At 39.3% G+C, this 24,385-nt stretch overlaps 1 protein-coding gene across 2 annotated transcripts in view; it reads right to left on the minus strand.

Moving 5' to 3' along the window:
- Positions 1-516: 516 nt before the first annotated feature.
- Positions 517-24,385, minus strand: part of atf6 (activating transcription factor 6) — a 29,414-nt gene continuing 5,545 nt past the window's right edge. Inside the window, exons 7-16 of one of the 2 annotated variants that reach the window (XM_007558713.2) lie at positions 22,122-22,291; positions 14,779-14,964; positions 14,605-14,696; positions 12,653-12,799; positions 11,283-11,378; positions 11,089-11,191; positions 10,473-10,543; positions 9,985-10,096; positions 7,286-7,370; positions 517-1,125 (exon numbers count right to left, since the gene is read on the minus strand). In XM_007558713.2, the coding sequence (XP_007558775.1) occupies positions 929-1,125; positions 7,286-7,370; positions 9,985-10,096; positions 10,473-10,543; positions 11,089-11,191; positions 11,283-11,378; positions 12,653-12,799; positions 14,605-14,696; positions 14,779-14,964; positions 22,122-22,291 (1,259 nt within the window). In that variant the 3' untranslated portion in view covers positions 517-928. Of the gene's footprint in view, positions 1,126-7,285; positions 7,371-9,984; positions 10,097-10,472; positions 10,547-11,088; positions 11,192-11,282; positions 11,379-12,652; positions 12,800-14,604; positions 14,697-14,778; positions 14,965-22,121; positions 22,292-24,385 lie in introns of both variants that reach the window. The other variant, XM_007558712.2, reaches the window with a different exon arrangement.

Below are 24,385 nucleotides of genomic sequence, written 5' to 3' on the forward strand. Positions count from 1 at the left end.
AAAATAAACTGACAAAAAAAATACAATTATGTGTAGTTTCTCTAGATCTCCGTTAATCTTAAATAAAATAAATCATTTAGGATAAATGAGTTTGAAAAAAAAACAAACACACAGGAGAGAGAGAAAAAAAAGAATGACAAAATAATTTGACACAAACAAAACTGAGCAGGACGCATGGAACCAAGAATGTGTACTGTTACATAATATTTAGACATAAATATGTACAGTACTGGTATGACCATGAGAGTGCAAAGACAAAAAAAAAGAATTACAATTATTCATGGTTGCAAACATCCACCCATATTTCAATTAAAGCCAGGTAGCTTAAAATGCAAAAAAATAAAAATAAAAATAAAATAATAATCCAACTTCCTGAGTTGTTTACTGAAAGTTTCTCTGCTGTGAATGCAATAGTTATATCTTAACATTTTACAAATAAAAAAATATTAAAATTTAACAGCACATTCTGTTAGATTAAAAACTGAACCTGTTGTGCCTCGAAACACCAACATCATATAGTTTTTTATTTTTATTTTTTATGTCTTTAAATATCACCGTGTCAAAAACAACAGAGAAAAAAAATGTTACAGAGCTTTTAGGAGTTGAAATACTTGTGTGACGATGATGGGGTGACTCAGAGTTCAACGCCGGCTCCCTGCAGACTAACAATTACCCTGATCTGGATGTGTGGGGCTGAAGGGGGGAGTCGGCGTTGCCACCCAAGGAGGCAGCCTCTGCTCTCAGCTTTTGATCTATTCTAACATGGTGCAATTCAGGGAAAAAAACAAAAAAAACACCTTCATTTAAAAAAAATCACAAATATAAAATCTGTGGGACAACACAGAGTTTATCCTCCTCTATTGAAAATAATCGTAAAGTGAGGTGCTGTCTTGGGTTTTCCCCCAATCGTTGAGTTACGAAGACGACGTTACGATGATCCCATCAGCACGCCGACCGGAGGTGCAGGCTTGCCGTCGGTCGGGGTGTGCTGGTAAAAAGTGTCCGTCTGGTTGACCCGCAGCAGCGGCGGGATGCTGGAGGACCGGATGTGGAGGATCCTGGTGTCGGTAACTTCGCAGTCGATCTGCATCATCACCTCAAACTCGTTGTCTTTAATGATGCTCTCTGTGTCGGCGAGACAAGAACAGGATGCCAGTGAGCTCATGAGCAAGTGAACAAATAAAGGAGATCATTTACAGCTTCTTGAACACTTATTGGCACTCTGTTCAGAGACAATTTAAAAAAGTGTTAGAATAAAGAGAGGGTATGGTCGTGTGGGATTATTGCAATAGGATTATCCGATCAAGAAAAAAAATGGGGGAAATGCAAACTTTATTTGGGGTAAATTTACTGACAAAACACCTTTTTGCTATAAAACTATTGAATAAACTGAAATATGAGCTGTACAACAAAAATATTTATTCCTCTTAATCCGTTATTTAGGTTATTAAACCATCAGATTGGTGTAAAAGTGATACTATTCCCATTTGGTTGTCAAGTGTTTCAGGAACTCCTGATCATTTATGCAATTTTGAAACCATTATTAACCCCCATTGGGTCATGAGAAGCAGCACACCAATGTTCTGGCCAGGTCCTTCGTATGTTTAAAAAAAAAAAATCTATTACGTAAATTATTCAAAATGTATCCTGTCCAAATCAACACAGACCCACCCATGTTCACCCCTCTCTTGTAGAAAAGCTGCAGGATGTGCTACAAAGAACAGAGCGTGAAGACGGGTCAAAGTTTTCCATCTCTTCTTGTTCCAACCTTGTGGAATGTTATAGGAGAAGACTAATTAGAGCAGCACAAAGTGATAGCTTTAGCCTGCTTAGATGGAGCCTTGGTGAAGAATCTTTCCATTTAAGGTTGTTGTGTTTCTACCTTTTTTGCATAAGACTACGATTACAGTCTAATCTGATCTGAAAGCATATTCCAAAGCTTTCCCAGAGGTGAAAGTAAGCGATGTTGTAAGGATTGCTGACTGTGACAGCGGGGGGAAGGAAGCAACAAGCTGAGCTACAGATGGAGCCCAGAGGTGAGTCAGACACCGGATTTCGCCATCGCTGAGATAAACAAAACCTCACGAAACAACAGCGGGGCATGCAAATTGCAGAAGACAGAACAAGCAAAGGGAGCGCAGGAGGAGAACGCTAACGATGACTCAGGATCCCTGTAGCTGTGTTCAGCGAAGCAGAGGAAACCTGGGCAGAGACTCAAACACTGAAAGTAATTTATGTTCATGAGGGAGACTATTGTGTTTGAATAAAGCTCCCAACCACAGACTGTGTCTTGGATTGTTATCCTACATAAATACTGTACGTTCTCACAGTCGTTTCAACCTACACATAGGCAATTATTTACGTTTCCTTTGATAAATTCAGACATGGAATCAGAGCCGCGACTCAACATTGGTGGTTTGTGGCGCTCCCACTTCCAAACCTTACTCGACGTCGAGCAACAGAGCCTTTCACAAGAGTGAGGACTCTTGTGAAATTCTGAGCAAGAAAAAAGAAGCATCAATGTGGCATTTACCCACTGGTAAATGCCACATTGGTTTGATGTGGCCTTTACGTCAACAGCTTGAGAACTTGAAGCTCTGATCATCGGCTGGTGGAGAAAACGCTCCTCATCTGGAGCACGCCGCTCTCAGTTTTAGCGCATTTATAAGACCCAGAAGTGGTGCTGGGGTGTCTTTGAAATGCCTACGTGAAAGAAATGAAAGCTGCAGGCTGTTTTTCAGACACCTGCACAAGACATGAGCTTCTCCTTCTCCAAAAGCTGGGCTTTCTGGGATGCAATAAGGCCGGCAGATCTCATCAAACTGGACCATATGATCGTTTCTGCTGCAGCTGCCGGATTTCATGGGCGAATAAGTCTTGGGCAGGCGAGTTTTTGATCTAGCTCGGTATGACTTTATCTGCTGGCAAAACTTGATCTTGTGCACCTGCAGTCAAATTCGGATGCTCCGGATGGCCTCAGTGTTTGGAGAGACATCAAAGAAAATAATTTGTTTCTGCATTTCACCCTTTTTGAAACGCTACATTCACCAGACAAAAGCAGCTCTGTGTGAAGTGGACTTTGGAAATCCCAACAGATGCAGGCGAGTCTCAATAGCTCAGAATACCATGCAGATATGATATCAGTTTGTTTATTTCAAAAAGTGACAATATATAAACTCATTACACAAACTGATCCAATTCAAGCAGGTATTTTTCTTTACTTTTGTTTGTTCTGATGCTCGTAGCTTACAGCCAAATTAAAAAAAAAAATATTTCTTTGATTTTTTTTTCTTTTATTGTCCTGAAGTACATTAAAAAGAAAATATTTTACATATTAAGATGTCAAGTTCCTGAAACGTTTGCCCATGTACTTCACAGCTTGTGTGCTTAATATTTGGCCGTGGCTGCCTTTGCAACTTTTTTAGAGCAAATTGTTATGCATTTCTTATACCTACTAACATGCCTCTCATATTATAGGTAAGCATGTTGTTGACTGAGTCTGATTGTTCTGGTCCCACCCTGGCCACTGGGTGCCTTATGCGCAGTGTGTAGTGCGTGTGGGCGGAGCTCTAGCAGTGATCATGACCACAAATGAGGGTGGGGATGTAGATCCACCCATAAATCGTCAAGATGAACCGGTACACTGGTCTTTAATTTAATTGGTTTGGCCTCGTGTGACATTTCAACTTTCCGAGAAACTGAAATTTTAGATTTTCATTAGCTAGAAGCAATGATTATCTAAATTAAAAGAAGTAAATAGAGCACAAAAAGTTACTTTTCAAGAACTATTCTAATATAAAATTGGAATAATTATTCCATATATTTCCCCTCATATTAAAAATTGTCAAATTTGTGGGGCTTTTTGGACACACACATACACGCACACACACACACACACACACGCTTAAGAAGTGAAAAATGCCCCTTCTAAATTTAGGAACACTAAACGGTTTTACAGCTGTTGCATTTCCTGATCATGTGTGTCCAATTGCTTGCAGGTGGATCGTCTTTATTTATTACACTGGAATTTAGTATAACATTTGGAAAACACAGCTAACGGTATCAGACTTTGTGAACTTCAAGCTTTGCGACTGTGTGATGCAATCAAATCCACCACAAACATAATGCAGTAAAATTCTAGACTCAGATTATTTTTCCATCTTATATTTTTCTATCCATCCTTCAATAGATTATCAGAGAATTTGATCTTTAACTTCTTAAGAAGCCTGAGAGGCGAAGGATGAAACACATCAGCGTACAGCCACGAGATTCACCTCAAACAGCAATGCTTTGAAGAGGCTGCCAGATTCACCGACCAACTGCTTGTGGCCTTATTACCCCCCTACTTCACTTGAGCCATCTGGAAACGTTCCAGCTGCTGTACGCCGATAAGGCTCTAATGTCCTACAACAATGCATTAATGCATGAGGAGGCCTGAGTGAGTCCCTCAGCAGGATGTCAAATGCCAAATTGGAACAAACTCAGAGGATCCATTCATGAAGGAAGCTTTTCTTCTCTCCTTTACATAAGGAAGCATGTTGTCTGCAAATTTAATCGTATCCGAGTGCAGATAATCCTCATTATCATTTTACCGGTCTGCACAAAAAATAAAAAATAAAAAAAAATAAAATTACGGTGCATGATGAATGAAAGCAGCATCGAATCAACCACTGGATAACAATTTGTTCTAATGTTTATTGTTAAAGCTACAATTAGTGTGCCACATGTAACAAAGGGCCAGCCAAATGAGAAAGAGGAGATTTTAACATACAGCAAAATATACTGACAGATTTTAATTAACCCTTAAAATATATATTGTATGTCTGAAGAGACAAAATAACTGAGTGAATAGGGACAGAAAAGTTTTCTCTCGTTTCATGAAACTCACTGGCTCTGAATCTTACGCCAAGTTCCGAGAGTTTTTTTTTGCTTTTTTTTTTTTTCTCCCATGGCTAACCGGTTAAAATAAAATCACTGACATGTGACGTTACTTTAAATCCAGATGTGCTATTTTTAAATATTGCATCATTAGTTTTGATTTTTGCCTTTGTGTGAATAGGACACCTGAATTTCCAAACTATGGGACGATAAAAAAAAAGAAAAAAATTCAATTCTACTATTTCCGTCACAATGTACAGTGAGAATCCTATAAAGCAATCCGAAGTGTAACGCCCCACCTGTACATGTCGTCATCCTAAAAACATTTTTCTCCATCCAAACATGTCGCTTCCACTTGATTGAGCTACTTTCAGACTCCGATTGTCAAATAAAGGTGAGCCAGATCAAAGCGGTACTTTTAACAGAACTACTGAACCGAATCGGGCAGCGGAGCAGAACACACAAACCCTCAGATCAAAGCCTCTATCTGCAGCATTCAGCTTTTGTCCAAGACAGACCAGACAATCACTTCAAATTAAAACAGTCCATCCACCTCCTTCCAGATGAGAACCATTAAGTGACTATAGGAGTATGGCATTCCTAAAAGGAGCACACCATCAGGGAGCTGGAAAGCATTATCTTCCACTGAGGAGTTCTTTAACAGAGCCGTGCCTTTTTCTCTTTTCCAAGGATGTTGGCTCTATAAGTATGTGGAATTGCACTTTCTTACTTTAAAGTCGCACATAAAGTCAGCATAAAACAAAAGTGCAACAAGAAGCTGTCATCTGGGTGACACATGGGGGTTACAAACAAAAGGGAAACGTCCCGTGCGCTGCACAAAATCCCAATCAGGTTTTATTTTGTTATGCTCCGCTGGAACTTAACCGCTCATTGCACTTTTTGATGTCGGGTCAAAGACTTCAGGTCAGATCCACTTTGTTTGCTCATTAGATTGGATAGCGAATCCACTGTGAGCATCGATGACAATTCATGCAAATTGAAACCCTCCTTTATGGGGAGGCAAGGACTTTGAGGTCTGATATTTCACTATGAATGCCTATACTATGGCTGCTGGCTGAAGAAGATCCGTTGGATTTGACTCCAACTGGCCTTTCAATGGTTCATCCTACCAGCTCTTTCCACTGCAACAAGACAAACCGAGAACAAATGTTTATCTTCATCAATCTTTGCCTAAATATTCTCGATGGCGGCATTTTTCCTACCGACTAACCAACTCAGATGGACACGACTCACAATCTCTGATCAAAACTGCTGCTGGTGTCTTGCCACAGATGGTGAAGAAAATGGAAGAACCGGATGACTTTATCGATGTGACAAAAATGACCACGAAAGTGTCGAAACCAATAGAGCCACTTTATTAACATCCAGTAGGGTCATAAAAACAGTATACTGGAGTTCACTGTGTACAGATTTTGTAACAAACATTTGATCATGATTCTCTCTTTCCATCCTTCATGACCTAACTCTGGAAAATGGTACTAATAGCAGCCCAGCAGATCTGAGGGCCTTGGTGAAAACCTTACATGAGGTCATAGAAATAAGAACCAAATGGCCACAGCGATTATTCATAAAATAACAATTCGGCAAACAAAAGCAAAGGCTTTTGCACATCAAATGTGCAGAGGTAACTCATGTATAGCAGGCAGTCAAATAAATGGATGAGAGCTTCTCAAATGGGCTGGTGAAAATACCCCAGAGCCCACCTCCCCAAATGCAACCAAGCAAACTCTCATCACCACCCACTAAGTCAAAGCTGTGTTACAACCGATTACATTCCTCAGGACAGCAGTTTTGCTAATATTCAAAATGAAGAGTCTCTTCTTTTTGTTTCCCAAAAAGCTTTCAGCTTCTAATAATAGTTCAAATAGGTCACTAAATGTCTTCAAAGAGGTGAGACTTTTCCGATCGCAGGAATGAATTCCTGAACTTTTAAAATTAGTTTGTTTTTTTTTTTCTCATTTGGAATTAGCACAACTTTGCAACACAATAAGTGAACTTAACTGTATCCTAAGAACCATAGAAAGAACTAAACAGAAAGAACCATATTCTACTTTAATAAATTAACCGTCAATGTGCGAACTCATAGCAAAGCAGAAAGTGAAACACATTTTGACAGCAGCAAGTAGCAAAAACGGTTTGTTCACTGAGATACTGTAGATTTGTAAAAACAAAGTAGTGCTTAAGGAGAGAAGGCATAACTGTAAAGACAAACTGATTTAAAAATCAACTTTCCCCCTTTTAGGTACGGAGCTTATTTAATGAAATATGTTGCAGACCACCAGCGAGACGCTCTACTCTCTGAATCTGCTTCCAGCTTCCCTTTTTATGCTTGAACATGTCTTGAGCAACAAAGCTCTGACTGTGGTGCGTGTGCTGCAGCACTTACCATTAATGTTCATGGCTGGCAACACGACAGACATCTTGGGTCGACTTCCTTTGTTGTGGTTAGTGGCAGGAAGCAAAAGATGATCCTGGAAACAATGAGGAGAACGTCACCGAGTGGAAAAAGCAATTCACACGGTGGTAAATAAATATCGGCTGCATGAGTTTCTCAACGGATATAGTTGAGGTTGTAGCAATCGGAATCTGAACCCTTCCCTGGATTTGTGTTAAGTATCTCACACAGAAATTCAACCTTGTAAAGAAAATTGGTTGGGATATTGAGGAGCAAACTGTGTGCAGAGAAGCAAGTTCAGCATCAGATTGGACAGAGAAATGACTGAAATTCACCCACCTGGACAAGTAATGTGTGTAGAGGGAAAACAAAAAATACTGTACCAACTGTCAAGCATGGCAGTGGTGTGATCATGCTGAGGGTTTGTCTTGCACAAAGTGGATGGTATAACAGAAGCAGAGAACTATCAAGAGAAAAATCCTAAAAACACATCAAAACCTGAGCGAAAAAGCCCAACATTACACCTCTAACAGCTGAAAACCCTTGGACTAGTCCACTAAACAAAAGAAAACACAAGTTTGTCAACAGCTTAAAGGAAGCATGGGGTTCTCCTGCAACTTGCCGATATTTGAGGCTGTGTGTATTAGACCTGCACAATGTATCATCACAATATCACTGTGTCTATCTCTGCCATAGCAAAGAACTGCCTGAATAACTTTTCTAGCCACACTTGCACATTTTAGAAACGGAGAAGCAACTGATCTGTCAACAGCTTAAGTTCACCACACACTGCTTATAAAACTTGGTCTTTGTGAAACTTTTTTTTTTTTTAAATTGGAGAAGGGAAGAAAATGTGATGACAGATGACCGTCCAGAGTTTAGACAAGACGGCCTAATCAAAACACATTAATTTGAGCAAAGTCGTCTGTAACGTCGATCTTCTCCTGAAGGAAGGATTCAGCGTCTCACATGCATGCAGCAGTGCAAGACAAAGGATGAGCTCCAGCCAAGACAAGCAGATGAACTCAAAAGTGTGACAGAGCGTCTGAAGCTGGAGGGCGGGGGCAAGCCGGAAAACATCGGTCACATCGCTGCTCCTCATCAGCGCGATGGCAAGACGCCGAACCTGTTCAAATTACGTGCGAGCTGTTGCTCCTAAGACTACGGATGGAGTTTCCTTGAACCTTATTGACACAACACACAATAACAGCCAGCAGTAACTATGATCTCACCCTAGAGCACTTGCATAAAGGCGTCGATGGCAACACAATGCGAAACGTTCTGCAAAGCTGGAAAAATGACAGAGCACGAGTGTCATATTTTCCCTCCTTCTTCAGAGTTTTAGTTTCCATTGAATCAGAGATGCAGGTGCTACAACAAACTTGACCCGCACTCGACTATTTGTTTAGTCAACGCTGGTACGGCGTGATGAGCTGCGGGACCTCAACTGTTGCAGGGGCCCTGAACGAGCGATAATGAGCAACACGATGTTTTCACCTTGAGGAACACATGTCTGCATGGTGGTGGATGGACTAATCTAAACGAATTTTAAATTTAATCCAGAGCTTTGGCGGTGCTGTAATAGCATCACACAGAGTTCAGAAGAAAACAAGGGCCCACATAGTTATACGCACACACACACACACACACACACACACACACACACTGGGACCCAGGAAACACAATACAGACAAATAAACCGAGTAACAAGAGTTAATGAAGCACTTTAAGAAACAAACTCTCATATTGAGGACTGAGCTCTTCATCTGGACCGCTGTTTACAGTGTTTCTGGAAGGGCTCCATAGCACAGAACATTTTTTTTTAAGTGTATTTTGATTTTTTTTAAGTGTTATCCTTTTTCCAAATTCCACCGTTTATTTCTTAGAATAAAACCCAGGAATTTGTGCTGCACAAAGAAAACCTTCTAGAGATATTGTTCAATATTTCAATGTCCATATCATTGAAAAAGACACACAAACAAATTGACAAAGTAAAGAAACTTAACTTTCGTTTGGCTTTGGACTGGAAAATGTCGATATGATCATACAGTAATAGCAAATTTTCACTATTTATTAGAATATTGTAGTTTTACATGTTAAACCCAAAAACAAAACAAAACAAAAAAACTTTTATACTTTGTTTCATATCGTAGATCAACAACATTGACGAAATCTGATGCAAATTGGTTTTACCAACTTAAAGAGACTTTAGTGGTTTAGTGGCTGCTTTTCACTCCACTGTCAATCTGCCAAATTAGAGGCCAAATACTACACGTATAAAAAAAAGATACACTTGACACAATAAAAGATGTGTTTTCCTCTCAGTTATTTTTTTTTTAATTTATTTTTCAAAACAACAAAATCCTGAAATTTGCCCAATTAAGCCAGAATGGAAAAACACACCATCTCGTTTTGTAAAACCTTAATGAACTGTGTCTCTTCATAAAAGTACCGCTAGAAAGGTTGGCTGTACTATGAGAGAGTTCCCATAATAACAAAATGCACATTACAATTAAGAAATTATATTGACAAATGATGATGAGGATTAATCTGTGATGGACTGGAGAGAACCCTGCCTCTCACTCCAATGGCCGCTGGAGCCAGTTGAGATAAAAAAAAAAAGTGGATTTAATCCTGCTTGTGAGCCAGGAGTAATTTACTTCCATCAGAATGATGAGGATTTAACTCACCCTCCGAAAAGACACCACGTAGAAAGTGTCTGGGCGGCGATTGAGCTCATCAAAGAAGTCGCTGTAGACGTGCTGACGTGCGTAGTAAACCTGCAGCTCACTGCCTGAATTTCTGTTAACAGGTTACAGAGACAACATTAACACCAATAAATGAATAAATAGGGTAAATAAACTGATATTTGCTCAGCAGATGAACCATAGACCCTTCTCCCAAGGGGATGAGCCTGATAGTGACTATTTGCACAGTTTAGCAATAGACTTATATTTATAAGCTCTGCTTGCCTTAAAACCTCAGTGTCCATTGCAACAAACAATAAAAGTTGATGATAATAGGTAACTCTTCTGGGTTGCCTGGATGTAAAATGTCAATCTAACATCTAAAGCTGCATCACAAAAAAGAAAAATAAGCCTAAAGCACAACGACAAACATCTCTAAAAAAAAAAAAAAAAAACAAACAACAAAAAAAACAAAAACAAGAAAGACTCACTTTTCCTCTGTATTTTCTCCGTGCGGGACAGTGACAATTTGGACAATTTCATCTTCCTTTTTATCCGTTTTCTGCTGAGGAAATGAACAGAATTAGCTCCTACATTTATATAAACACATCAAGAAACAGCTCAAAAGAGAAGAAAGAAACTGCAGCAATGCTGTCCACCACATAAACACAGAATAGCCTTAAAATAGATAGTTTTGAACTTGGGACAGATTGGCTGTGTTTAGGACACGCATCCTGAACACAGCCAATCAACTGTAGTGATAACGTAAGTCTCAGAATCACTTCATTACTGCCTCTCTCAGGGAAAAATGTTGGAAAAGGGAGCAGGGGGCTCTAATCCCAAAGCTCCCCTTGAAGTGTTATGTTTACTTTCTCAGGGCTGCCGGATTAAACCCTGGCCGAAAACGAGAGGCGGAAAAAGGGGGAAGATGTGAGTGGAGGTGAAAAAGTGGTGAAAGGGAGGATCTAAATTGCAGAAATACCTAAAACTGCAGATCACAACCTGGTTTACAAAGGAGGCGCCATTTCAATACAAATTCAGAACAGCTATGTAACAGGTAGCTTTCTCATAACAGCCAGCAAAGTCTGCATTACTGTTGTGGATTACCAGGATGTCTCTGATGGGTTTATGGTGGCTGTTACTCATGCGTCTGGTTTTGGTCTGCTCTACTGCATGGCGGTGGACCCAACCCCTCAATTCATGAGCCAACCTGTCAAGTTAGATCAGTGAGAATTGATTGATTTTGTGACTTTATGAAAAAAAAAAAAAAAAAAAGGTCAAAACGATATTTCAGTACTTACTCAATGCACTTGGTCCTGTTGACAGAAGGCTGGCAGGGGGGAGGAGGTCTGAGAAAGTCGGGACTTTTCACGACCATCAGTGCCTTATCCTCCGATCTGCAACAACATCGAAAGAGACGCCATCAGATTAAAAAAATAAAATAAAAAACAAACCAATGAATGGAAATAAAATCAGAGATTGGTAGACAGACGGTTGAAGGGATGACCACCAGAGACGGATAGAAAAAAGCGAGTGCAGCCACCCAATAGGCCGCACCCAGGATGTCGATGACGGATGAAGACGATGGTCCAAAGAGACGCAGGGTTTACATATACTGGCGATTAGCAGCGCAGACTTTTTACATCATTTTCCATTTTTTTATTCTACTCTGGCTTTCATCACAACTGCGATTCCTCTCTGGGACTGAATCATTCAACCGCCTGAATGATTCACACGGTTGAAATGCTGATGGTGACACAGTCAGAAACAGTCTAAATGGAGGGTTGTTAAGGAAAACATGCAACTAACTTAATCTTTCTCCTGGGCTTTCCTAATGTGAGCTAACGGTTTATTTTTTTTATTTTTTTTGGCCTCTAAATGCTCTGGAAACAGCTTCACCAGATAATATGTCAGATCATTAAGACCTTATTACATATATTGTTTTTAATATGTAATAAAGCCTCAAGTAAACCTCCAGCCACACACATATGCACACGCACACACGCACACACACACACACACACACACGCACACACACCTTTCAGTTCAGTAGGACCTTAATTAATGTTGCGGCCCCCACCGTGTCATTCGTTGCCCCGCTGCGTTTGGTGCCATCACCCCTTTAGCAAAGGCTAATGTGTTCCTTCCTGCCTGAGCTGGTTAAATGCTGCAGGGAAACCCAAAACCACTGGTGAATGGTTTGAATTAACATGTGACAAGGGAGGTAGCATGCAACGCAGGCCGGTAATGGTGATGACCACCTTGCAAAACACACGCAGGTTCTGGTAGTTTGCCAATAGAGGAATGTTATTTATGCAATTTCCAAAATGTGACTGCTCCGCCTAGAGGTCACTTAAAGTCGAAAGACAAATACATAGACTGCTGTGAAAATAGACCATTATCAACAATGCAGAGCTAAACGTCAAACACGGCTTGAGTCCACTTTTCCACCTTGTTACTCAAAGCACAAGCACCAGCTGTTTTTCCGTGGGTCTGCAGTAAAATAAAAAAGGCTGACACAACAAGTTGTTAATCAGTTCCCCGTATGTTTACAGGTGGAATAAATGAGCTGAATAGGGTGAGGCAGAACGCAAGCACAGGTGCATCCTGGCCTACTAACACACTGGGTGAGCACAAACACGTGAGCTACGCTGGTTTAGTTCCATCCCACCTGTCTGGCGTCTCCGAGGGCGTGCTGGTGAGATCGGGACCCGCCGCTGCCGCCGCCGCGTCGGATTCGGAGAAATCTAGGAGGTGTCTGCCACTGTGATGCATGGGAGCAACGTCGAGGTTGGAGACGGAGCCCCTCTGAAACAAACTGACCACGACACAGACAGTCAGGAAGATGTGGAAAAACTCGGATACGCTTTTTAAAAATATCTTAAACTGCCCCTTGCTTGTCATAGTAAAGGATAAATAAGAATCTTTGAAAAAGAGAAGAAAAAATGACACGGGGGTTCATTTTAAAATAAATTATTCTGAAGAGAACTGCAGATGTATATATATATAAAAAAAAATCTGTTTGGAAGTACAAGGTAGGGCATACAGTCACACTATTTGAACTTTCTGACACAGAGTGACATTAAAACCATAAACCTCATCGTATTACACTGCGAGCTGATGTCACATACCAACACAGTTTATATCATAATTGGAAAAGGATTCATAAATTTAAAACATTTCATTAAAATAAATGTAAAAATGTGCCGGGCAGTGTATTTCAGCTCCATTGAGTCAACACTTGGCTCGCTGGGAATGTGGACAAAGTTAAATTCAGGGCAGTGTTAATAGAAAAACCTTTGGCAATGATGCTGCCAGCTCTCAGAGCTGTTTTGGTTTGTAGACTGTGATGAGGAGTATTAGTTTTCTCTGCCACAAACAGCATTTTCTATGCAAGTGAAAAGGGTTAGAAGGGTCACTTTCGCTCACATTTCTTATGTTCTTTTTACGGTTTGGGGAAAACTGCAAATGTGACTTTTTACAACTTCCTTTAAAAAAAAGTCTTTCTTCTTGGCTCTCTTGTAAAAAAAGGTACACAAATTCTCAGGTTTAATTGATCAGAATAAAAGATGATAATACAAACATCCTCTACACTTTATTTGGAAAGGAAACTTGAAAACCATGTCTCCTCCTTTCATTTTTTATGCCCCACTTAGTGTTAGACTATTGGGTAAAATCCAAATAAAGTATATCAAAAGTAGAAAAAGTTCAGCTAAGATGAGAAAAGACAAACTTATTCATTACTGAGAACTAGAAAACAACCAAAAGAGCATTTTCCCAGCTCAGAAAGTAGGCAGAGCAAATCATCTCTCCAAACAAGTCATGCTTACATCTTTGTGGAAAAAGCTATTCCCAAAAGAAAACATTTTTGTAAAATGAAAACAAAATCTGACATTTTCGTTGGAGATGGAGGCCGAGTTTTAGTTTGTGGAATTACACAATTTCTCCGTCTGTTGGAAGTAACAAAGCTTTAAAAAAAAACATAAAATAAGAAATCCCAGTTCAGCTTTTAGTTCAAATCATAATTTGTCAAGTGTTATTACAAACAACATAAGACATGTTTTAGATGTTTGGGCTCTGTCTTCCTTCGACTTATGGAATAACAAAGCAGTTTTGAACCGTCATTACCCATTAGATGTCTGAACAACAAAAGGAATAGGGCACAGGCATGTTACCAATAATTTCCTTCCCAATTATAGCACATGAAACAAAGAATGAGACCGGACTTGCACCTTCAACCGAACTAAACGCCACTCATTGCTACAGTGTAGAATTATCGAGATAAAGTCAACGTCAACGCTGACCTAACAAGTTTATTTTTGACGAAATCCACAAACATTTGGTTTCCTGTGCAGACAAAAAGCAATAAAATACTTCATTGTTTTATACTGGCTTGTTCTGCTGAACCTCCAGCATGAGGAAGAATCTTACAGTGAGTCATGGGGCTTCCCGCTTGGCTTTCTCCGGTAATCAAAGACATTTACAGGGTTACACTTAGCGGTGGTATCCGGAGCTGTTCCCCAACAGTATCTGCCATCTTCAGCTCTCCTTTAGTTTCAAACAAAGCTACGGCCACCAAATCAAATCACCGCAGAGCGCAGATGCCGACAGAGCGACTCTCACCTTGTTGGTCCCACATTTAGCACCAGGAACACCAGAACCGCCATGAGGCACACGGCTCTCCTCTTGGGTGCTGTTGCTTTAAGAACCGAGTTCTGCAAAAACATCACTTTTATGTTACGACGCTATTTTGTCCCGACTCGTTATCTTTTCAGGGCCATTCGGAATATCTCTCACCTGACTCAGCAGGCCTTCCAGCTGCTTCTTCAAGTTGCCGTTCTCACTCTTGAGCGCCTCGTTTTCAGACAGCGCCACTTTCAGACGAGCTTCCAGCGAGAGCAGATACTCTTTCTTCTTCTTGCGAGAGAGCGATGCCGACTCCCTGTTCTTTATCATGCGCTGCTGCTTCTGGGACAGCCTGGACTGATGGGAGAGCGCAACAAAAACAGGAGCACAAGTTTAAAGGGTTGTGTTTATGTTTTTGCTCATTTTAATCATTAATCATTAAATTTAATCATTTTTAAGCTAAAAATTTTCTTTTTTTTTCTAATCTGATCAGAGCATGTTCTTCCACATGTCTTCCATGACCTGTGGGCTCAAAGCAAACCTGGCCCTGCACAATCATGCATAATATTTTGTCATTTAGTCAAAAAAAAAAAAATCTGTTCATTTTGACATGCCAAAAAAAACATTATAGTAGTATAAGTACAACATCTCAGTGTCAGTGTTTATGACTTTTTTCATATCCAATAGGAGCTACAATGTATGCTTGGATACCCTCTCATGAAATAGGTGGTAAATAAAAGATCAGAAAAATAAAATATTACAAACCACAAGGAAGGGAAAAAAAAGAGATTTTTTAGCAAAGAAGGTACTGGATGAAAAGCAGATCCAAAAGAGGAAAAGGGGACTCAACAGTGTCACATCTGTTTTCACTTCCATTTATCACAGCGATACAATAATAAACACACAAGTTCAAGATGTGTTTGCGTCGCGGAGCCCTCTAAAACAAACCCCAGTCTTAACGGTCCCAGAGACAGATCTACTATGCACTCGGCATGAATATATTTATAACAGAATCTCAGAGGTCAAGAGGTCATTTGCGACGACTGTTTCAAATGTGAGGAAGGACGTGTTTATGGAGTGTGTGACTCTGTAAGGACTGGGTTTACATCCAAGACACATAAACACAGGGGGCTCTAGGCATCCTAGATGTCTGGATGGAGTAGAGACACGGCCGGACTCAACTTCTGCATTTAGACCGAGTTTGTCGGCACAAACGTAAAATACTTAACGCACGAAAACGAATGAATGAATAATTCAGCCGTAAACCATACCTCGCAAATCTTTCGCCTTCACCTCAATGAGAAGAGAAGCGAAATTTAGTCGCTGCATCCAAACCTAAATAGTGCATGAATGACAATGAACTCACGGGGAATGGAGTACCTGTCCATGCAGACCCTATGTGCCACCTATGTGCAGCAGTTTTTATTTTTCCAAGGCAATCATTTTCCTCGGGGTCAGCCTCTACAAGCACAGGCCTTACAGCTCCGATGGTGATTAAGTTATTTGGATTGCTGTATTTGTGTTCTGTCTCCTGAGAAACCCCTCTGTCTCTTAGCCCAGAACTGGGAGCCGTGCCACCAGACCCAGCCTGGGAACACTACAAGTAGCGGTTACCAGGGCAACCATGGATGGGGGGAGGACGGGGGAACTTTATATTGACTCGGCAATGAGAACGACGTGGAGAATTTGGGACAGAACGAGGCATGTTTCAATAAGGCGCCTTAGAATCGTGAAGAGGTTAACACCAACGCGGGTTCGAGTTTGGTTTTTGTGACGGTGAGAAAGGTCAACAAGAATAGGAATATGCTTGGAAACGTGGTAACATACAGTGGCCAACTTTAGAGAGTGTACTGAGGAGGTCTGTGTGTGTGTGTGTGTGTTTATGTGAGTAATGCCAGAAGCCATTTTCCTCTCTGAGGGCTGATGTCCATTCAACTTCTCAACAGATGAATGCAGGTGAAGACAGAAAAGGAAGAGTTGTCGAGGGTAAAACAACAGTTCCCAGCATGCCTGACTCCCATTGAGTTTTTAGGAGCTTCCTTTTTTTTCAAGATTTCAAGGGTCACTGAGGAGGGAAATGAGCTGCACCAAGATTGGTCATTCTGCTTGTGACCAGAATCATGATTTTACACTTGACCAGTGCCTTGTTGGAAACTGGAAATATATATATATATATTTTTTTTTTTTTTACCCAGTGCCAATAGATCTCACAAATAATAAACAATTATATGTGCAAGTTGTCAGTGCAGGAAAGAGATTCAGGGTTGGCCATCTTGAAGTTATTTTTTATCAAAAAAGCTTTCAGCAGACTGCTTCAACTAGCTGAGCATTTTACAGGAAAGTTGTTGGGTTTTGACCTTTGGCATACACAACAATGCAAACTGTGCTATGTGCTTTTACCATGCTCATCACTAATACAGGAAAGGAAAGACAAAAATACAACATTACTAAGTTTGTTATCACAAACTGAATGTTTCCAGAGAGTAGGAAAAGTAATTTTGCTTTAAATTAAAGCAAAGACACAATTGCCTAAAGTCAAGTCTAAGCAGGTCATGGCTTCCAATGAAAAACTAAACAAAACCTCAGGGATCTGGAAACAGGAACAGAATCTCTGCTTGGTGCCTTTCCATCTTCAAACCCTATAACCAAATCAAAATAACTTTCAATTCATAAAACAAGTGACAAAGTTTGAAGTTTTTGCTGTTAATGTACACTTCTCGCCATATGTTTTCCATCGAATATTACTTTAGTTTAACGTTTACCATGTTTCTACTCTCACTTAATCCTTAATCCCAATCATATGATTGCTTTGAACCTACTATGTTGTAATTTAATTAATGTGAGCAACTTGAAATATTTTTATATCATATAGTTTTGTTGTTATATGGACGTTATACGTACTACAAATCTGTTTTTAAACATGTAACTGATAAAAAGTGAAAAAAATATCAAAGTTTAAACTATGGAGCTGGATATAAAGAATAAGCTTCCTTACAGGGGCAGTATTATGGAAAAATCTTTTTTTTTTAAATTTTTTATTTTTTTACCTTTACACCTTGCTATAACGTTATTCCCTCATCTAAATCATACCTGGGATGTTGCTTTAATTCTTTCATGCATGAGAAATCCTCTAATCTGTCATAGCAACCATTCAGCTGTGCACAAGGCCTGGGTGGACCCACTTCCTCCTCGGAGCTGCAGTTTCCAAGTTTCAGACTCACAGAGCATTTCTCCCCTGCAACGCCCCTGCTCAGCTCCTTCAGACTAGCCAGAAGAAATGAGCAAACACCTGATGGAACTGCTTATTTGCCGAGCTCATTATAACAAGCTGCTTCTTGGTGCAACGTAAAAACGCCGCTAAAGCGTTCATAGAGGAGCGCTGTTGTGATGACTTCCTGAAGGCAGAGTTTCAGAGAGAGCAGGAGTTTTTAAAGAGATGAAGGTGCAGTTTTAAGTCGTTAAATTATAAAGTAAACCTTCTTTTAATTCATATTTGATATATAGCATTTTTATAACAACTGAAGTTAACATAGTTACTTGACTGTGCTATGAAATGGCACTGCCTCTTTTAGTAGTCCCCGATTGTTCAACATGATCTCAGGTCATCTTCATTTTCCAAATGATGAGAGGATTTCTTGTGTCCAACGAGTTTCAACCTGGAGTTGTCTCCGTTGGTGTAGAACACCCATATGGGTCAAGCAGACACATTATAATCCTTGGTTGTATAGCAGCCTATTACATTACACTGATCCAATCCCCTGATGGCTGTTTACAGCTGTCGCAAAGGGCTCCGTCCTGCGTAACACCTGCCTGAAGCGTGTAATCATTAGCAGCCGTTTGCACACCCAGGCCAAAATACAGTAATGGGAACAAAAAAGAAAAAAGAAAAAAAAAAAAAAAGCTAAACTAAACAGGAGCAGTGACATCCATGGGCTGGCTGAAGACATAACTTGCAGCAGCACCTGGCTCACGCATGTCATCTTTAGGAGTTATTTTACAACCTCAACAGCCAGCCAAAGCTGAAGCGTGTGAGCACAGCTGCTGAGGACGCGAAAGCAGCGCATGCACTCTCACACAGCGTGAATCGCCTCCTCGGGCTCTCCGACTCTCACATCCACTGACGTCACTGCATTTGCTTAAATTGCCACCAGCTGAAATCTTTGACAGACTTTTATAAGACTTGGTTTGTTTTGTTAAACATTAAACAAACTTTTTAAATCTAACATCTTGTTTTATGAACTTCCACGACTTTCCCTTGGGGATTAACAAATGTGCCCAGCATTCCTCCCTCCCTCACAATTAAGGAAGTAAGGAACTCGGACCCTCCCTTTAAAACCCCCAATTGCAAATGCTATTGACCCGACCATCACAATTTGGTATTTGCTTTGGCCACTAGAGTCTGAAATTCCTTCACATCATCCTCTAGATTTGGCAGGAAAAGTGTGTCTCCACACTTAATTATACCCACAATAACCGGACAAGTTCCAGCATTGTTGGGCTCAAGATGAATTGCCCAGACTAATAAAACAAAAATACTGAAGCCTTAGGTCATAACTGAAGGTATTCCCTTTCACACGCATCAGGGCCACAAGTCAGCTTTAGACAATGATAATAAAGAGAAATCTGGATACATATTTTTGCTTTTTTTGGGTTTCAACCAATAAAGTGAAATACTGTTTAAATTAATAGGTCTTATTTAATTTACAGCTTTTCTTCCTGTTTTGTTAATTCCATGGTATAAACAAAACAGACCAAAGAATAATAAAAAAAACCCACAATGCTGTGGGGGAAAAAAATAAGTCTAACAACACAATAAAAGTGACCTTTGTCATTGAACTTCAGATTTGCACAACAGAAAGAAATAACCAAGATGAAAAAGTAGAAAAACCCAACCAACAAGTCTGTAGGAAGAATCTGAAAGGTTCACAAAAATGTGAAATAAACAACCGCAAAGACGCACCACAAACTGAAGACCACCAACATTTTTTTTCACATGTTGATTATCTGCGAAAGTCCCTGCTGCTGAAACGTAGCATCATGAAATCCCTAAAAATCCCAGCTGAGTGGAGTTAACTGAATATGTGTGGGAGACATATTGTCTGAATCATTCACTCCACTTCAGCTACAATTATTGCAGTCATAAACAAAGCAGAAAAAAATAAAATAAAAATAAAAATCATCCGTGGAATTTTATTGTTCCAAAAAAGGCTAATAACCATGTCATTTTCTCCATAAATGATATACATCATCCTCCACACTTATTAACACCCCTGGTAAAAAAATAATATGTAAAGACACATAAAATAAATATTTTATTGCAGTAGCAATAGTTCTCAAGAGAACTTTAGAAATTGTTTTTGTTTTTTTTACTTCTCTTAGCAACCTCCTCACTGTGCATGATGGCAAAATGGACGTAGCTCTGCATCCATCATTGTCTGTCACGGTTCTTGTCGTTTTAAATAAGGAATGCACCGATCAGGCTTTTCCTGGCCAGTACATATTTTGTGCTTTCTCTGAGGTCTGACCTGCCAGTTTGGGTATTAACAGAATCTGTTTTTTTTTTTTTTTTTTTTTGTTTGAGTTCTTCAGAACTGGAAACCCTTTAACTTTTTTTTTTTTTTTTTTTTTTTTTATTTCTAAGGAATACAACACAAAACAATAAATGTGCTCCATGTTCCAGGATTTTTGTGTGCGTTTGTTTTATGTACAAATTAAATCTCTTTCAATGCAGTCCTGTTCAGTAACAGCAGCTTGTTGTTACACCAAGCTAATTTGTAAAATGTTTATCAAAATATCCATCAAATTGATTACATATTTCAGAGTCAGTCATCCAGCAGCCTGCCGCAATTTTCAGTAAAGACATATTTAAAGTTCACAGGAAATTTGAAAATATCACTAAATAATTATTATTATGTGTTTCTGCAAGACATTAACAATACCAAAACAACAACTATAAAGTCTTAAAAAAGGCAAATATATAAAAATAATGACAATAATAATGGTCTCTGGTACAAACTGGTGGAAAGAAAAGTTTTTTTCTCTGTTTTACAATCACAAGTCAGTTGGCAAACAAAATTAATTTGTAGGTTTACATTCCCTATTTTCAACATTAGTTTCGGTGCTTCATCTGTTTTTTGTTTTGTTTTTTTTTTTTAAATATATATATTAGGGTCTCAAAATAATAAAACGGTCCTGGTCTGAAGTCATTAGTGTCTACTTAGACAGCCGTGGTCCATGAAATGTAATAAATTTTGTACAGCCATGTGGAAAAACACAATCACTAACATTAAAATATATATAAGTGCCTTTCCATCAGCACTTTATTTTCACATTTTAAACACAACTTAAAAGTTAATGATTTGTGAAATTAAAGCAAATACAAGAAAAAGGGTCCCAAAGACCGAGTTTGGATTGGACTCGATCCATCCAGTCAGAGTGTGAGCTTGACAATCAAAATGTCAAACATTACATAGTAACTGAGCATTTTTGTGTGCGCTATAATTCTGTGCAGCTGCAGGAGAGTGCATATGAACATGCCTTTGCATGCCCACACATAAACAACAGCTGAAGGCCTTATATATTCAATGAAATAACTGACTGGCAGACTAATGGTAAGGAAACGGCTTTAAAAGACAACCTTTAAACTCGCTTGCATAGCTGCTATCTGACAGAGGGAGAAAATGAGAGACGGAGATGCACCGATCCACAAAAACAGGTTTAAAATGGAGCCATGTGTAAATACACAAACTGAGACGTAATGTCTTACCGTTTTGGTTTAGCCAATAAACATCTCTGTTAAGCAGTCGGACTCTGCAGGCACCTGATGTTTCTAAATGCTCTTTTTTTTTTTTTGTTAGCAGCACCTGTAAGTATTTTCTGACGTTTGACAGCACTAAAAGATATTAACTCAACAAAATATAAATAAACTAATAAATATCTACCTAAATTTGAGTTAGTTACAACACTATAAAAGAATAGAACAATTACAGGGCTGTCCACCAGCGGTTTTATGTTATAAAATGCTGGAAGTTTAAAAATATAATGAAGTAAATATGTGTTTTGAAAAGCATTTTTTTTATGTTCACTAAACAGTCAGAGTGCCTGATTGATACCATGCTTATTGCACTAAATCTACCACGTTTTTCATCTTGTTTGTAAAAAAAAAAGGAAAAAAAAATAAAAAAAAAAAAAAAAAAAAATTTGCCCTCCCAAAAAATTAAAATTTAAAAGGCCAGAAACAAAAGCCAAAAAGGTTTGCGTACACAATATTCTGGAATAAAGCTGATTTTATTATCACTTTTTTTCCAATGTTCGAAGGATGCTTGTTGAGCTGGGGCAGCACTAATTTTGTTGACTTCCACAAAGCAGTTCAGGATTTTGACTGATTTTAGTCAATGAAAACCACGACAGTGACAGCAAAAGTGTTAATCATTAGCCTCCGAAAGAAATACATACAGGAGTACATGTTCCGTTTCCTTCTCTGTGTGCTGACGTCTCAACGTCAATTGACTTACGTCGTCATCTGAGGAAGGGGTTCGCAGCGTGACAGAAACCAGCGGGGGCGCAGCTACCGGGACATGCTTGTCCTGGTTGAGTGTTGGCACAGCAACCACATTAGCAGCGACGGCCTGTGGTGTCTGGATGTGGAGAAGCTGGCTCGCCTGGGACAGCACTATGGGATGGCCTGAATGAAAGACACAGAGCATGCATGTTTTTTTTTTTTGTTTTTTTTTTAATTACAAGCTTTACTGTAATCATATGTTTATAGTACAACCAACACACTGTGATTACATGAACAGGCGAGTACGACCTCGAGCTTCACGAACAGTAATCAGATCGCAGTTAAACAAACTGCATAACTAAGCAGAGGAGGGCGCTTTGTCTTCACGGGAAGCTTTGCTTTGGCTATCTGTAATAATAAGTAGTCTATCTTTAACATTGTTAGGATTAAAAGTATGCCACGAACTTCAGTCAGTGCTCGTAAACACCGAGGCTTTGCTCTGTCATTGCCGTACAGCATCGTCAGGAACAGATTACACAGTGTGAACTTTGTGAGTAGGGTTACGCTTGAAGCAGCAAGTAAGCAGAGCAAGACCTCATCTTTACATTGCCTTTATCCTGCCTATTGGACATTTTTCAAATAAGTGATGTAGCTCTGGTGGTTCAAGACCAATTTTAGGCAAAGTTACTACGTAGCGTATGCTATTGTGATCCGTTATGAAAACGACCTTTTCAAAGAAAGAAATAGAACTGCTGTTTTACTTTCTCTTGGTTAGGCTGCAGTGATATATTACACTACAGGGAGCTGGGTATTTTTTATTGTTGTTGCTATTTTTGAGAAATTTAAGTCATTTAATATTCAGTATTTGCAGATAGCAAGTCCAAGCCCAGTATTTCATTAAAGTTAGCACACACGCAAAAGCTAAACTCAAACTAAATAAAGACACCCTGATTTATTTTTCTATTAATATGACTGATAATAGGCAGTAGTATTACTGGTGTATTCCATTTTGGTGTATTTTAAACATGTCTAGCTGTCCAACACTTTGGGTTTTTGACATAAAAGAAACCAGATAATCTGATATCAACAGTTTAGAAACTGGGGATCCAATTTGTTTTTTTGTTTTTTTTTAATACTTCCTTGAGAGTTTGAGCAAGGAGAAAACAAAAAAAAAAAAACAAGATCTAGTTAATATACAGATTCAGGGCCAAAAAAACTATAAGGGAATATACACTAATAGTTTTTGTTTTGTTATCACAGCTGTGAAACTTTTATTGTATAATTTAGAAATTCAAACAATCGAAAAAGTTCAAAATCGTCCTTTTTTTTTTTTATGACATAAGTTGAATCAAGTTGCTGCTTTAAGAGCCTTAACCTACATCTGATACAGACCAAGTCTCTCAAAATCCCATCAGCCTCTGGCGTCCTACCCCTTTGCCTTCAACTGGGCTCTGTGTGTTTAAAGTACAGGTGGTGAAGATGTTTGGCAAACTGACCCGCGCCTTTAAACGTCCACATTCCAAACTGAGAGGCTCGTGAGTTATGCATTTGAACTCACACAAACACGGGCCCAAAAAGGGGAGAAAAAAAAAGGACACAAAAACACAATAATATCTGGTGCTCACTAATGTTCTGTTACTCAGTGAGCCCTACACTTATGAGTACGAGGCTATGAAAGCAACTCTTACCCAAACAGAGCCAGCAATCATAATGTTCTATTCTGTCAGTGTTAATCAGGTGAAAGCACTTACTAGATTTGTAAACAAATCTGTAATTTGCCAGCAGAACGAAAGTTCACCATCTGTGAGAAGAATTTACAAGGCTGGAATAAAAAGAAAGCAGTGAGTGCATGTGTTTGCGCAGGAATAAACAAACTTTCTGTGGATCAGACTCCAAAGAGTTCATTACTTTTTTAGAGAAATGGCACTACCCAGGTTAAAAAAAAAACAAAAAAACACAGACCAGATTTTCAAACAAACAGCCTGGATTCCCATCTTGTGACTCGATCTAGGTCAGGATGTCTCGTCCCTAAGCTCTTCAGCGTATTGGTCAACACTAGGCAAACACGTCAGAAGTTCAAATGCATTTTAGCAAAGGTCAGCCACCCCACCCACTTGGGCTTCGTGCGGTGAGATAAGTATTTATTCTGGCTTTCATGGTGCTGATGTAAGACCCCAAATCAAGGCCAGCAAAAGACATAAAAAAAGAAAATCCTTGATGACTTTAATGAAAACCACAAACATCAGCGGATATTTAGGACATTGCTCAACATGTTGG

The sequence above is a fragment of the Poecilia formosa genome, unplaced genomic scaffold (assembly GCF_000485575.1).
Source record: "Poecilia formosa unplaced genomic scaffold, Poecilia_formosa-5.1.2 Scaffold98, whole genome shotgun sequence".
Lineage (NCBI taxonomy): Eukaryota > Metazoa > Chordata > Actinopteri > Cyprinodontiformes > Poeciliidae > Poecilia > Poecilia formosa.